The sequence below is a fragment of the Eucyclogobius newberryi genome, unplaced genomic scaffold (assembly GCF_026437365.1).
Source record: "Eucyclogobius newberryi isolate DKJ021-1_F unplaced genomic scaffold, fEucNew1.0.hap1 SCAF_12, whole genome shotgun sequence".
Lineage (NCBI taxonomy): Eukaryota > Metazoa > Chordata > Actinopteri > Gobiiformes > Gobiidae > Eucyclogobius > Eucyclogobius newberryi.
The window spans coordinates 2752054-2768874 of record NW_027315746.1 but is presented as its reverse complement, the minus strand read 5'-3'; the positions used below and the strand labels follow the sequence as shown (position 1 = coordinate 2768874).

The following is a 16821-nucleotide window of genomic DNA, read 5'->3' as shown; positions in this document are numbered from 1 at the left end:
TTGCCTGGTTTGGGAATAAGACAGATTGTTCTCTGCTTCAGACTTGTTCACATTTCTTCTCTCTCAAAACTAAAGTGAAAAAGCTCCAAAAGTGTCTTTTCAACTCAGATCCAAAAGTGCAGATAAAATTCCACTGTGAGACGTCACATCCAGGGGATTTAGCCTTTTTCACTGATTGAACTGCTTCAGACATTTCTAGTTTTGTTCTTGAGCTTTCACAGTCTGAACTTTTCAGAACTTGATGTCGTCTTATTCCTGACACAATTGATGAACTCTTCACTTTTAGATGCCTCATTATTTCATTTATATATGTTTTTATTAAATGTATACACATGGTTAGAAATGTCTTTTGGGCTTGAGATGTTCATTTATTTTGAAGCAGGTCATATTATTTCTTTTTTCATGTTGTTTTTTCTGTCTTCAAGTCATTTGGTCCTTGATCAGACAAAGGCCTTTGTCATTTCACTAAACATTTGATTTATTTCTTCTTGTAGCTGTGTAATTCTAATATCTTCCTCCTCTGTTGTGTTCTCTTTTGATAGAAGTGCATTTCATTCATTCATCATCTTTATTTCTTTGTGTGATTTCAGATTTACTTGTCGTTTTTCTCGCCTGATCCTTAAAAAACTAAATTTTCTGCTCATGATCAATCATTTCACCATGAAATACATCATTAATCAGTGAAGTTACCATATCACAAAGATCTGGTCCTGCAGTAAAGTGTTATTAAACTTCTAATATCCACACATTTGATCACTTTTAATTGAATAGTTATTAACTTGTGATCTGTTAATGGAGCATAACTGTGACCTATTTCTGAAATGAACTGGAGAGAAACAGAAGAAGTAAACTATAAATCAGTCCTGGATTGGCCAGATCTACTTGTATTATACAAGTTTATTCCTTCATAAGTGGGTTGAAGAACCAGGAAGTAGAGCTGAGTTCTAAAACTTAATCCCTTTGTTTTGTCATCAATAAGAGACTTTCCATCCAAAATGCAGGGACAATTTACAAGTAACTGGCTGCGTCTGAAAGTCTGTAAAACTCAGATAAAATGTATTTTTGTCCTAAATATTGGTCAAATGCGTCTGACTCACACATAGTTATGGACTAATAATCACCACACAAGTCATGGATCTCACATTAAACAACAAACTAACTGGATTATTCGTCTTTTTGCCTGTGACGGAGCTCTTTTTCCCGCTCAAGCTAAGGTAAGCGGCTAACGTTAGTGACTTTACAGCTAAGTCTTTATTTAACAGTGATTTCTTCATAATCTGGGCTGGACAGAGCTTTTTTTAAACAGCTCTTTTGCTTCATTTAGTCGTGTTGTGTCCAGGTAAAGACCTGTCACTGTGGTTTTTCACACTCTCGCAATGCATTGTGGTCTCTATTGACCGCTCTAGAGACCAGCGCTGGACACTACTTTTCAACTTTTTAAAAGTTTTACTAAAAATGGCATAAGCCCAAAATATCAAATAGTTAACATTATGGTTGCTAGGCAACGGTTATGGAATTATCTCTAAATATGTCACATCTGCTGCTCATTTCCAACCAGAAAGTAATATTACAAACACTATCAATATACTTAAAACTGGAGAAAATGTTGAGTAAAATCTTAAATATAATTATTTTCACTATGTTTTAGTGAAAACTATAATCTGACCCGTCATATGCATTTTAAATACAGTCTGGACTCACAGGACTTTTGTAGAGGCTTTGATCACCAGCAGCAGACCCAGGAGAGCTGTCTCTGAGGGACAGTATTTCCTCAGGTCAAACTCCTCCAGGTCTGAGTCTGAGGACAATAAGAGGAAGGAAAGAGCACAGCACTGAGCAGGAGAACTTAATGAGGAGAAATTTCCTCCTCTCATGTATCTTTGTGTCTCCTTCATCAGACTGAGGTCGTTCAGCTCGTTCAGACAGTGGAGCAGGTTCAGACTTCTCTCTGCAGACAGACCCTTTTCATTCAGCTTCTTTTTTATGTACTTTACAGTCTCCTGATTGCTCCCTGAGCTACTTCCTGTCTGAGTCAGCAGACCCCGGAGCAGAATCTGATTGGTCGACAGAGACAGCCCCAGGAGGAAGCGCAGGAACAGGTCCAGGTGTCCATTTGGACTCTGTAAGGCCTGGTCCACAGCAGAGTGGTAGAAGTCTGCCTCAGACTCAGGACTCTCAGAGGAGTGTGGTGATGACAGCAGGTTCTCTCCAGAGCTGAAGAAGGTCTGATGGACGTGAAGAGCAGCCAGAAACTCCTGCACACTCAGATGGATGAAGCAGTAGACCTTGTCCTGGTACAGGCCTGGCTCCTCTCTAAAGACCTGTGTGAACACTCCGGAGTACACTGAGGCCGCTGCAGCGCCCAGCCCACACTCGCTCAGGTCACACTCATAGAAGATCAGGTTTCCTTTCTGCAGCTGTTCAAAGGCCAGTTTTCCCAGAGACCGCACCATCTCCCTGGTCTCTGGAGTCCAGTGAAGGTCTGCCCCTGATCCCTGGTGATACTTGATGTTCTGGACTTTGGCCTGCACCACCAGGAAGTGGACGTACATCTGTGTGAGAGTCCGGGGCAGCTCTGGTCTCTCTGTTTGTTCCAGAAGCTTCTGTATAACTGTGGAGAGGATCCAGCAGAAGACCGGGATGTGGCACATGATGTGGAGGCTGCGGATGCTCTTGATGTGGGAGATGACGGCTGTGGCCTCGTCTCTGAACCTCTTCTTGAAGTACTCTTCCTTCTGCGGGTCGGTGAACCCTCGCACCTCAGTCACCATGGAGACACACTCAGCAGGGATCTGATTGGCCGCCGCGGGGCGCGTGGTTATCCAGAGGCGAGCGGAGGGAAGCAGGCTCCCCCTGATGAGGTTTACCAGCAGCACGTCCACTGAGACGGACTCTGTGGGGTCGCTCAGGACCCGGGTTCGTCTGAAGTCCAGAGGAAGTCTGCACTCGTCCAGACCGTCAAAGATGAAGAGCACCTGGAGCTGTTGGAAGCTGCAGAGATCTTTGGATGGACTGAAGAAGTGGTGCAGCAGCTCCACCAGGCTAAACTGTGTGTCTCTGAACACATTGAGCTCTCTGAAAGTGAACGGGAACAGCAGCTGGAGCTCCTGGTGGGCCCTGCCTTCAGCCCAGTCCAGACTGAACTTCTGAGTCAGCACTGTTTTCCCCACGCCAGCCACGCCCTTCGTCAGCACAGTTCTTATTTGCTCTGGTAAATGTGGGCGGGTTTTGAAAATGTCTTCACATGTGATGGTGGTCTCTGGAGCGGCCGCTCTCCTGGACGCACTCTCCATGTGTCTGACCTCATGTTCCTGGTTCACCTCTGAGGCCCCGCCCTCTGTGATGTAGAGCTCTGTGTAGATCTGGGTCAGGCGGGCGGAGTCTCCTGCTTTAGCCACTCCCTCAAACACACAGCTGAACTTCTGCTGCAGATGAGACTTCAGTTTATCTCCACAAACTCCAACATGACTACCTGAATAAAGACACAAACAACTGTCAACTCAAGCTCCTTCTGATTTGTGAAAACTTCTTCTTCACTAAAATGTCAAATGAACTACTTTTAATTGTAAAGTTAAACAGATCAGAGCCTGGAGCTGTTCCTCAGATGGACAGTAACAGAGTTCTTACTGTCCTGCAGGCGCTGGGCCAGCTGCTCCTGGTCCATCCTCCTCAGGAAGTCCAGGGTGATGTTCAGAACCTCTCTGCTGCTCAGCTCCTCCCCCTCACTCTCAGAGCATTCTGGGTAATCTGAGGCCAGGAGCCTGTGGAGCCTCTGCAGCTGCTCTTTGACAAAAGTCAGGACGTCCTCCTCCAGACGCTGGAACAGAACAATAAGAGAAGAGTTTGAGTCACAGAGAGAACCTGAGGAGCGCCCCAGAGAACCCCACACATGCTGCGGCCGTGGGCTACTCACCCTGAAGATGGCGTCCAGCTGCTCCTTTGGGACTGGCTCCCTGTAAAACCATAAAATCATCATTATTTCTTTGTTTCAGACTCATGGTCCATAAAAGAACACAATAAGACAGGAGACAAGAATATAAGGGTTCTAAAAGACAGCTCAGTGTTTGATAAAGAGCAGTGATACTGAACAGCACTAAACCTGGGACTCACCAGCATCGCCACCAGAGAGTTCAGAGACTCATTTAGGCCACACATGAATTTATACATCAGGTTTGTCATGAGAGTGTGAAAAGTGTTGACAAGAGCCTGACAGAACAGGAGCCTGGCACTACTGGCCCTGGGCTTTTTCACCAGCATTCTGAGTCAAGTCAAGTTTATTTGTAGAGCACCTTTCATGCACACAGACAACTCAAAGTGTTTCACACAGAAAACAAGCACAAACATTTAGGAAAGAGAGAAACGTTCACATCATTTACACTTATCCAGTCAATACAACAGAGAAACATAAGTAGGGATGTCACGATTTCAAATTTAGTCTGACGATTATTGTGAGAACAAACGTAGCATTTTAACGATTATTCATGATTATTAACCAAAACAACAATAATCTTCAATTTTCTTTCCTTGTTTTCTTAACACATTACTGCTCCTCAGTGTGTGACCTGCTTCATGAAATCACACTTGATTAATTAGACACTAACAGCAAGATAAAAAGGACTTCATATTTAGGTTTACTTTTTCGAGGAAAGGTTGAGCAGAAAGCACGTCATTTTGCTGATTTAGTTCGATTTAGTTCAAAAATTGTTTATACATTTTCTATAAATTTAATTTTTTTGTCTTTAAAATGTTATTGTGAACTAAATAATCATGAATATTGATTAACCTAATACTCCTGATAATTGACATCCTTAATAACAAGTTAAATAATGATTCATTTTAAAAAGACAAATCTTTAATTTAGATTTAAAAATATCTATCTATATATAAAAAGTGATTTTAGCTGCTGGTGCCAAGAGTCAGGACTAAACATGGGGAATCTGCGTTTCAGTTTCATGCAAAATGTGGAACAGTCTTCCTGAAGATGTGAGACAGGTTCTACTCGACAATGTTCAAATCTAAAAACAGTTTTGTTCAGCTGTGCATATGACTGAAAGGATTTTTCTTTGCACGCTTCTCTTTTATGACTTCGTTTGTTTTTAATTAGTTAATTTTATTGTATTTCTGTTTCTGTAAGTTCTTTATGATTTAATGCATTTCTCCTGCTGTGAAGCACTTTGAATTGCCTTGTGTATGAAATGTGCTCTATAAATAAACTTGCCTTGCCTTTGATTATATTTGATATCAGAGGTCATAAGGTCAAACAGATAAGATAAACCAAAGAAAGGTATAACTTGTGTTTGCAGCAGCTTCATGTTGAACCACGTGGAAGAGGCAGAAGAACCCTGAGTTTGACTGAAAGGGAAATGTTTGAAGTCAACTACATCTGACTATTTTACACAGTATTTGTTTCTAAAATATGAACAAGTTGATCAATAATTGTGTTCTATATTTTCAGGTGTCCAGAAGGTCTCAAATGTTCTGAGGTCAAATCTTGTCTGTTTCTGTTTGACAATGTTGAATGTTTTGTTTGTCAGTCATAGGACAAAACATGAATGCCTTGTTTCATATCATATATATTATTATGATGATATAATGAGTACTTTTCCAGATATCTGCTGCATGGTCAGCTGATCTTAAAGACTTAACTCTTGAAACACAAGACTGCAGAACATATTCAGATGATTTTGAGGAGACAGTTTTCATCCACAGACACAACATGAAATGTGCTTTGAACTCATGTTATATTTGATCCCAGAGCTCATGAGATGGACAATATTGAGTGACTTATAACTTGTGTGTTCTCAGACTGCTTCATGTTAAATCACGTGCAGAGGCAGAAGAACCCTGGAGTTCACTTGAGAGGGAACTGTTTGAAAAGAACTACAGTATTCCAATAGAAGAGTTTGAGGAATGATTGTGCTCCTTGTTTCATGTGTTCAGGGGCTTTTAAGTGTTGGACAAAAGGGGAATTGAAGATAATTAATTCATTATGAATTTACAGCTTTTCTGTAACTATAGTAACTGAGAGTTTTAGAAGAGAAGTAATACATATGTGAGCTGAAGATGAGTCGTCAGAGGATTATATTAACTGTCTATCTTGTGTCTTTTAATGAGTGTATTTTAAAATGTGAACAATGTTCTAGAATTAAATAGTTTGACTGTTGTGATATGTATTGTACAAACGTTGGATTTGCATTTTTAATCAAATAATCAGTTTCTAAGCTACTGTGCATGAGGGAGTTTTATTTTGAAAAGCACAATAGCCTTTACCAGTATAAATCCAACAGTAGCGGGTGTAAAAATACAACTCTTAATGTAAGATACTGTCCACATGCATCAGTAAGAAGCAGTTCTCTCATCACTGTACGTTTATTGACTCTGATGTGTTCAGTCCTGGTTCAGAACAGATGATTCTCTGAGACTCTGTACAATCTGTAGAAGACCCTGTGATCCTGTCCCACCTGAACTCATCTGTCTCACACTGAGAGCAGCTCCATTCAAACACAGGATCACTGTTTGCACTGATGAAGGATGAGCAGCAGGTGGCGCTGTCCTGAGAATATGTCCAGAGCTCTGGAGGAAGCAGCTCTTACCTCTGGTCTTCAGGAGGAACTTCTCTAAAGTTTATAGTCCAGTCTTTGGAGCGGTCACTTTTCAGAGACAGAGAGCTGGGAGCAGGTCCAGGTCTGGGTCCAGGTCTGGGTCCAGGTCTGGGTCCAGGTCTGGGTCCAGGTCCAGGTCCAGGTCTGGGTTTAGACCCGGGGCCAGGTCCAGGTGGGTCCATGTTGTAGGAGCTGGAATCAGAAGAAGAGTCCATTTGAACAGAACATACAGAGATGTCTCTGATGTTCAGGAGGATTCCAGGACAAAACTACTGACACGACTTATACTAGAGCTCTGGAACGTCTGAGGAGAAGAACGTACGCTTTACTTGACATTATTATCATGAGTATAAACTTATTAGTGACTCATTAATCTTGTGGGTCCATGACATCATAAACAAACCAAAGTTCCACAGGTAAAAATAGTCAAACTCACACATTTGTACAATAGTTTCATGAGAGCACGAGGCTCCTGTTCCACTGAGTCACAAATGAGAGTCTTACTTCTGGCTCTTCTTTTCTCAATACTGTGCAGTGCATTTACAGTCAAACAACACAACAGCTGGAAATGGCCCATCTTCATGAGCCACTTTCAACTTGGTCCGTCCCAGTTCAGGTCAAAGTGTAAATGATCCACAGCAGCGTCGACCGTCAAACTTCTCAAAGTCCAAAGACGAGCTCAGATCGGCCAAATGTCACAAACTACATTCTTATAGTTTATCCAAGACAAAAGTCACAAAAGTCATTATTCCTCCTGTAAGTCAAACATCCAAAACAAACCAACTTCCAACTTTAGCCAGACTATAGTCTACAAATGGTCAGACTACGCACTATTTTATTAACTTATGGACTGTACAGCCTTCTTAATCTATTTATTTATTTATTTATTCTGGACTAGTGTTTTGTATCTATGATGGCTTTTACTCTGTATTTCATCTGCTGTATTTTTACACTTATAACTGTTTGTATACTTGTTATCCATGTCTCTGTGTCTGGAGCACTAGTCGTCTCTGTTATGTCACTGTCCATGTGTGTGTGAGCAGCCCACTCTTTATAACCTGCAACCAAATCTACCCTCGGGAACCAATAAAGTTACCTTACCTTACTCCAGTCCACTTAGTACAAATTAGATATTTTCTGGAATATTTGGACTATTAAAATCTCACAAAATTCAACTTTTTTAATGGAAGATTAGTGTGTTTGAACTAGAAAATATTTCATCCTTTTTTCTTCCCTTCATCTACAAGAGGCTCTAATACACTTCATCCAGGCAAGAAAGAAAAGAAGACAAAGTGAATTAAAGCAAAGACATTATGTGTGCCAAAACTTTATAAAATGTATTTTACAGTATTAAGTATTTACAAAAAAACAGGGTTGAGAGCAAAATGTGGGGAAAAAGGCAGATGTAAATGTGACTCGCCACCCTTAAAACCATCGGCCCCGACCAAACGGAGAAAAAGACCAATTTAGCTGTTTTTTTTCAAATGTGGGAAGTTGAAGTTATGAAGGAGCCCCTCCCCCTCCGTGCTTCAGATAACACTATTGGTTGTCTTAAAAGTATACATTAAGCTGTTAAAAATGGGTCCACCTCTCCGCTCGGCGCGTTACATATTTCCAGCAGCGCAATGTTGTTATTTTTCAGCTGGAAGCACATGGCTACTTATTCAGCTACTTATTCAGCAGCAGCTACGTGTTCCTCGGAGACATTTCATTCATTTCTCCAGACTTTCTCCAGAGCTTATGATTCTACACTACTACATCCACCAAATGCCTAAGACGAAAGTGCCCCCGGTCCTCGTGGCGTTTGTTCCTGCGCTACCCGCTGAGTTCGGCTTGTTGTTCCGACCGGAGGCGGGCGGAGCTAAGCTAAGCTAAAACCCTGCACTGTTCAGCACTGTGAGATCTGCAGCACTGGACCCCTGCATTGCATTGCAACGGAACTGAGGTACTTTTACTCTAAAGGATTGCTTTAACGCTGTGTTTTATGGTGGTTTGGTGTTAGTTTTCGTGATTCTCGTCACTTTTGCCTCGGGCACCGGAGCAGAGCAGAGCTAAGCGAAGCTAAAACGCTGCTTCAGCAGTTAAACTGACCGCCAAAGGGCTTTCTGGTAAACTTGATAGACTGCAGACTAATAGGAAATCATTAATAAATAAGGCCTCTAATATTAAACGGACAATGCAGAGTTTTATTGAAAATGGCGAATATTTAATGGTTCAAGATGCTCTTAATGAACTGGTTTTAAGTTGTGGCAAAACAAGATGTGATTTGTTAACGTGAAAATACAATTTAATTTAACTCTGTTTGTGTAGATTGTTACAGTTAGTGTTTAGTGTGATAAACATTTCTTAAATCTAAGGTATTTCTGAATGCACCAAAAACAGTGTGACAGTGTGAGGAGGGGAGGGCTTATCTTAATGAGATGCAAATGAGCCCCCCTGTGACTCTGGGCTCAATCTTTAGAGGCCGTTTTCTCTGTAAAAAACTCTCAGAGGGGTTTACATTCAAATGACCACAATTTATTCAAATATTATCAGATGTGCATGACTGAGACATCATTGCATAGCTGAGACCAACATCACATGATCTCTCTGGGTGGAGTCTGCATGTTCTCCCCGTGTTACCGTGGGTTCTCTCCGGGTTCTCCGGCTTCTCCCACCGTCCAAAGACATGGATGTGTTAGGCTTAACTGGTAACTCTAAATTGGCCTTAGTGAATGAATGTGAGAGTGAATGTTTGTCTGTCATGTCTATGTCTCTGTGTTGACCCTGCGACGAGTTGGCCAATGTCCAAGGTGTACCCCGCCTAAGGACCGAAGTCACTGGGATAGGCTCCAGTCACCCGTTACCCCTAAAGGGAACAAGTGGTAGGATGGTCACAAATGTTAAAATATCAAACATATTGACAGTTATTTATCTTGATTTCCATGCTTCATGATTCCATACATCTTGCTTCATATATTTGATGCCTACAGTTTATCTACTATGTCAATGTAGTAAACATAAACATTGAATGAAAAGGCGTGTCCAGACTTTTCTTTATGTCTAAGTCTGACCCTCTGGAGCACATGAACATGACAAAGCAGGAAAGAAGATCAACTTGAAGAACGTGTTTGATTGAGGAGGCAGTCGTACAGTAACAGCCCCACTCACTTTGTCTCTGTTTATCAGAGTGAAAAGAACTGTTCAGATGTCTCACCTCTGGTCTTCAGGACCAACTTCTTTAAAGTTTAGAGGAAAGTCTTTGGACCAGTCACTTTTCAGAGACAGAGAGCTGGGAGCAGGTCCAGGTCCAGGTCCAGGTCTGGGTTTAGACCCGGGGCCAGGTCCAGGTGGGTCCATGTTGTAGGAGCTGGAATCAGAAGAAGAGTCCATTTGAACAGAACATACAGAGATGTCTCCTGTTTAGAAGCTCTGTTCTCCAGATGTGGAGTTACTGTGTCTCCCTCTGCTGGTCACATGACCACATTACACTCAACTGCCTGTCACTTTGTACGAATATTCTTCCTCCTTAATAGTGTATTATAAATGATTAGACTGTGATTAAAGCGGGACTATATAAAGACCTTTAAAGTCTGTAAACAAATACATTCTAAATTCCTGAACGGAGCAAAAGTTTCAGTGGAACATAATGTGATTTCACTGGAGAAACTGGGATTAACCTCAGAATATCACAAAATATGACAGATCCAGGTGTTTGAGTCAAAGTGAAAGCCTCAGAGACGTGTGAGTGACATCAGAGCTGCTTTAAACACATTTAACACTGGATTTTACTGCATTTGTTTAATTTAAAGGAGATATGAAAGACAATACTACTTCCGGCGCCGGTGAGGCTGGCTGCTGGGTTACAACACGATCTTCCTTTTCCAAACTTTTTATGCCCTATTTATTGTATTTTTTTAGCATATTTTTACATACATCCACTTGCTGGATGTGTACACACCGACACGCGCTTGACACACGTTGATTCAAACTTTATTTGCCAGGATTATTGTGTTTTATTTTTGTGCCGCGATGTGCGCTGGACTCGCGCCCCTCCCCCGGCGGGTGTACGCAAAGGAACAGCTGATTTACCTGCGAGGTGGAGCTGGTGCGGTCTCTCCCGGAGGAAAACACTCCATACGGGGGAGATCTTAAGAAAGACACGGAAGAGCCGGCGAGCTGGTGCCAAGCTCCGGGAAAAGAAGCGCCGTTTCAGACCTGCACTCCCAAAGATCGTCATGGGAAACGTGAGGTCGCTCCACTATAAGACAGCGGAGCTGGCGAGTCTCACAAGGTACGAACGGGAATACAGAGACTCTAGCATCATCATTTTGCTCACAGAGACCTGGCTAACCCCAGCTTTGGACCATTCTCACCTCCTGCGCGCAGACCGGACGAGGGAGAGTGGAAAGAAAAGAGGGGGAGGCCTGGCGGTGTTTGTTCATGAGAAGTGGTGTACACATACACATAGTGTACACCCACATACACCCAGTATGTTACCTGCCCCACCAGAGACAATAGAACATTGGACTTGTTCTTTTCCAACACCAAGGAGGCTAATTCCTCTACTCCCTCCCTCCCCTGGGCAGCTCGGACCACAACCTTGTACATCTGAGGCCTGTGGATGAACCCATCGTGCGCAGGCAGCCTGTGGTGTCCCGTGAGGTGAGGATGTGGTCTGCTGAGAGCGAGGAGGCTCTGAGGGACTGCTTCAGCACCACTGTCTGCACTGAGCTTTATGACCCACATGGGGAGGACATCAACACCATCACAGAGTGCATCACAGACTACATCAACTTCTGTTTTGAGAACATTGTTCCCTCCCGGACGGTGCGGTGTTTTCCAAACAACAAGCCATGGATTAACCGTGAACTGAAGGCTCTGCTGAAGGAGAAGAAGAGAGCCTTCAGGTCAGGGAACAAGGAGGAGCTGAGGACTGTGCAGAAGGAGCTGAGGAGGAAGATCAGGCAGGCTGAGGCCGGCTACAAGAGGAGGATGGAGGAGCAGCTGCAGCAAAAGAACATTCAGCGAGTGTGGAGGAGCCTGAAAACCATCTATGGCTTCAAGGTCACCCCTGTCCAGACAGAAGGGGATCTACAGTGGGTGAATTAACTGAATTCTCACTTCCTGAGATTTGATCACCAACCCCTCCCCCTGCACAGCTGCTTGCTCCCTCTTCCACAGCTGGACAGTGGCCTACACCCTTTCCTCTTCACACCTCTGCTCCGGCCCATCAGCTCACCTGGACTCACCGATCCCCCCAGCACACAGTCCCCCTGCCATCCAGGGGGGACTGTCTCAGCAGCACAGGTGAAGAGAGAGATGAAGAGGATTAAAGTGAGGAAGGCAGCAGGACCTGACGGCATCAGCCCCAGGCTCCTTAAGTCCTGTGCAGATGAACTGTGTGGAGTTATGGAGCATGTCTTCAACATGAGCCTAAAGCTGAGGGTGGTACCACAGGTCTGGAAGACCTCCTGTCTGGTACATGTGCCTAAGACACCGCGCGCCAAAGACCTCAACAGCTTCAGGTCGGTGGCTCTCACGTCCCACCTGATGAAGACACTGGAGGAGCTGGTCCTGGACCACCTCCGCTCCACCGTGAGCTTAGCCATGGACCCGCTGCAGTTTGCATATCGGCCTGGCATCGGAGTGGAGGACGCCGTCATCTCCCTGCTGCATCTCTCTCTCTCTCACCTGGAAAAGCCTGGCAGCTCTGTGAGGATCCTGTTCTTCGATCTTTCCAGCGCCTTCAACACCATCAGCTCCTGAGGGACAAGCTGGAGACGGCTCCTGAGGGACAAGCTGGAGACGGCTGGTGTGGAATACGACCTGCAGAGTGGATCCTGGACTACCTCACGGACCGACCTCTGTTTGTGAGTGGTGTTTTATGGTGTTTTTGGAGGCGTGGAGGGGGAGGGGCTTGACGTGGGAGGCGTGAAGGGGGCGGGGTCTGACACTCGGACCTGCAGTGTGGGTGCGCCCCAGGGCACTGTCCTTGCGCCCTTTCTCTTCACCCTTTACACTGCAGACTTCAGACATGACACGGACAGCTGTGTCCTGCAGAAGTTCTCTGATGACTCTGCCATCATCGGACTCATCACGGACGACGATGATGTGGAGGACAGGGGACTGGAGCAGGACTTTGGGGACTGGTGTCAGCGGAACCACCTCCTCATCAAAGACCAAGGAGATGGTGGTGGACTTCCGCAGACGGCACTCCACTGCCCCCTCACCAGTGAACATCCAGGGACGGGACATTGAGAGAGTGACTCATACAAGTACCTGGTGTTCATCTGAACCTCAAACTGGACTCATAACACAGACTGTACAGGAAGAGCCAGAGTCGGCTCTACCTCCTGAGGAAACTGAGGTCTCTTGGAGTGACAGGGCCACTCCTGAAGACCTTCTCTGACTCTGTGGTGCATCAGCTCCTGTAGGTGTGGCCTGCTGGAGCAGCAGCAACACAGAGAGGGAGAGGAAGAGACTGGACAAAGTCATCAAGAAGTCCAGCTCCGTCCTGGGCTGTGCAGGAGGTGGGGGACAGAAGGGTCCTGGCTAGATTCACATCTATGCTGGACCATGAGTGTCGCCCCCTGCAGGACACTCTGTCCCCTGCAGGACACTCTGTCCACTCTGGAGAGCAGCTTCAGTGAGAGACTGATCCACCCTCGCTGTGAAGGAGACGTTTCGCAGGTCTTTCCTTCCTGCTGCTGTCAGACTTTATAACAAACACTGTTAGTCCTGAACATGTGCAATATTGACTTAACCATGTGCAATACCATCATATTCAGGTGCATATAACTGATGTAAATAAGAGTGTACTTTACCATTATTATTAGTATTATTTGTCTCATGACAGCTATTTTTATTTTATTTTATTTCACCTTTATTTTTTTGCCCTCCATTCCCTATTAAGATATGAGAGGACCTGTTTACAGGAGTTTGTTGATAAGAGTCTTTGTTTTTGTTTGTAAGAGTTTTTCTATTAAGAACGTTTAAAAAAAAAAAAAAAAAAAAACTCCCTTTAAGTTATTTGTCCTTTTGCTCTGTATCTACCTGCGTTGTAACGCCGAAATAACCCCATTATTGTGTGGGCATTAAAGGCATATCTTATCTTAAATGTATTGTTTTTAACCTAAACTAGTTGTGATCAAATACTTGAGCTGGTATGAACCCAAACCATGTTTAAAAGAGTCGACACCAGGTCCCAACAGGAGGCTTCAAACCTGTTTTACTGGATTCATATGTCAGACTTTTCTAAACATGTCGTCTAGTTTTAGACTTTAGACTTTATTGTTCCTCAGGGGAAATTCTTTTCCACAAACACAGAAGTAGTTTGACAAAAGCACAAACAGACTAAATGTCTTTAGTTTGACATGTTGAAGGTTCTAATGTGACTTCCTGGTTGGACAGATGTGACATACGTAGAGTTCATTCACACTAAGCTCACTGTAAACAAGGACCAAAGCTCGTCTCATTTACATCAGAGTTATTGTTTTACAAATACAAATATATGACAAAGGATCAATCTTTGTTCCATTATTTCATGTGTTAATCATAAGAAATACTCACTGCGTCAGCGTCGTCTCTGAACAGCTTTACTTTGACTTCCAACAGTCACGTGACCTGCACCGCACCTGTCTCTGTGACAGGTGCAGTGGCAGGTTTTTCCAGTTTGTTATTTGACACTTTGTTTCCTGTAGTCTTTATTAGACAGGAAAGGACAGAGTGAAATGGGGCTGAGAGAAGGGAGGACATGCAGTAAATTGTCTGAGTCGGGATTTGAACTGGCGACGCCGCGGCTGCACTTAGAGCCTGGCAAATGTGCTGTGCCTTAACCACTCCACCACCGGGCAGCACTTTCAACTGATTTTGGATCAATAAAAACACCTGTGATTGAATAAACTCAGGACAGTTTAAAGCTTCACTGTGGAACATTTCAGTAAGAAAATCCTGGATTTCACACATGCTGTAAAAGTTGAGCGGTTGCCGTGAGCTCCAGCAGAGGGCGCCACACTCTGACTCAGGGACAAATGTCAGTGATGAAACGAACAGATGATTTTACGCCTTCCCACATCCAGTTTAGAGTTCACTCAAGCCCCGCCCCCTTCACGCCTCCCACGTCAAGCCCCGCCCCCTTCACGCCTCCCACGTCAAGCCCCGCCCCCTCCACGCCTCCCACGTCAAGCCCCGCCCCCTCCACGCCTCCAAAAACACCATAATAGGGCCGTGCAAAGTGACTAAAGGCTCCTACAGACCGCGGCGTCCCAAGCGACCAGTTTACATTCAATGTCTATGTAAACGCGCGTCGAACGCATCCTGCATTTTCCGTGGCGCGATTCCTGCGTTTTCCTACACTCTCGACACTTTGAGCGCGCACACGAGGCGCCCGAGGCGTGCAAAGCGGCCTCCGCTTTTGGACTTTGTAAAGTTAATAAACCAAAGCCATGATCCAACATTAAACTCCATTTACACCACGAGAAAAGCAACGCAGCACAACTCCTCCACTGAGCATGTGCAGGACGACTCCTCCACTGAGCATGTGCAGCACAACTCCTCCACTGAGCATGTGCAGCACAACTCCTCCACTGAGCATGTGCAGGACGACTCTCCTCCACTGAGCATGTGCAGCACAACTCCTCCACTGAGCATGTGCAGGACGACTCTCCTCCACTGAGCATGTGCAGGACGACTCGACTCCACTGAGCATGTGCAGGACGCCTCGACTCCACTGAGCATGTGCAGGACGCCTCGACTCCACTGAGCATGTGCAGGACGACTCGACTCCACTGAGCATGTGCAGGACGCCTCGACTCCAATGAGCATGTGCAGGACGACTCTCCTCCACTGAGCATGTGCAGGACGCCTCGACTCCACTGAGCATGTGCAGCACAACTCCTCCACTGAGCATGTGCAGGACGCCTCGACTCCACTGAGCATGTGCAGGACGACTCGGACGCACATCTGCTGCTGAGTGTATTTTATGGACATGAGTCCGGGGTGTTTGTCTTCAAATGCACAGGCGTCTAACTTCTGCGTTGGGCACGATTTGGCCGCTGCGGTGTGAACGTAGCTTTAGTGAGATTTCCATCAACAGGAGCTGGTGATCAGTGGGACAGAGGGGGAGGGGCTTACATCAAAGGCTTTATGACAAATACAAATAAAGTGATTGTAACGACTCTCAAATCAACTGGTCCATGGCCCAGGTCACTGGAGGTCAAAGGTCAAAGAAGGAGACACTCAGCAAGAGAGATGTGGATGGACCAGCAGCAGACACAAAACCACCCACAGGATGACCCTTAAGACAGACCGGCCTGGCATCGGAGTGGAGGACACCATCATCTCCCTGCTGCACCGCTCTCTCTCTCACCTGGAAAAGCCTGGCAGCTCTGTGAGGATTCTGTTCTTCGATCTTTCCAGCGCCTTCAACACCATCAGCCGCTGCTCCTGAGGGACAAGCTGGAGGCGGCTGGAGTGGAGTATGACCTGGCAGAGTGGATCCTGGACTACCTCACGGACCGACCCCAGTTTGTGAGAGCCCGGGACTGTGTGTCGGACCTGCAGTGTGGGGGCGCCCCAGGGCACTGTCCTCGCGCCCTTTCTCTTCACCCTTTACACTGCAGACTTCAGACATGACACGGACAGCTGTGTCCTGCAGAAGTTCTCTGACGACTCTGCCATCATCGGACTCATCACGGACGACGATGACGCGGAGTACAGAGGACTGGAGCAGGACTTTGTGGACTGGTGTCAGCGGAACCACCTCCTCATCAACGCGGGGAAGACCAAGGAGATGGTGGTGGACTTCCACAGAGGCCACGCCCCCCTCACCAGAGAACATCCAGGGACGGGACATTGAGAGAGTGACTCATACAAGGACCTGGTGTTCATCTGAACCACAAACTGGACTCATAACACAGACTGTACAGGAAGAACCAGAGTCGGCTCTACCTCCTGAGGAGACTCAGGTCTTCAGGAGTGACAGGGCCGCTCCTGAAGACCTGCTCTGACTCTGTGGTGCATCAGCTCCTGTAGGTGTGGTCTGCTGGAGCAGCAGCATCACAGAGAGGGAGAGGAAGAGGCTGGACAAAGCTCCGTCCTGGGCTGTGCTCTGGACTCGGTGCAGGAGGTGGGGGACAGAAGGGTGTCCCGAGGACACTGCAGGACACTCTGTCCCCTGCAGGACACTCTGTCCCCTGCAGGACACTGTCCTCTGCAGGACACTCTGTCCCCTGCAGGA

The 16821-nt window shown here is 45.6% G+C and overlaps 1 protein-coding gene across 1 annotated transcript in view; it reads right to left on the bottom strand.

Annotated features, from left to right (window-relative positions):
• Positions 1 to 9989, bottom strand: part of LOC140355928 (NACHT, LRR and PYD domains-containing protein 3-like) — a 143353-nt gene extending 133364 nt beyond the window's left edge. The window contains 2 exon segments of the mRNA XM_072440585.1: positions 6594 to 6794; positions 9799 to 9989. Of these exon segments, the coding sequence (XP_072296686.1) occupies positions 6594 to 6794; positions 9799 to 9974 (377 nt within the window). The 5' untranslated portion in view covers positions 9975 to 9989.
• Positions 9990 to 16821: the final 6832 nt, after the last annotated feature.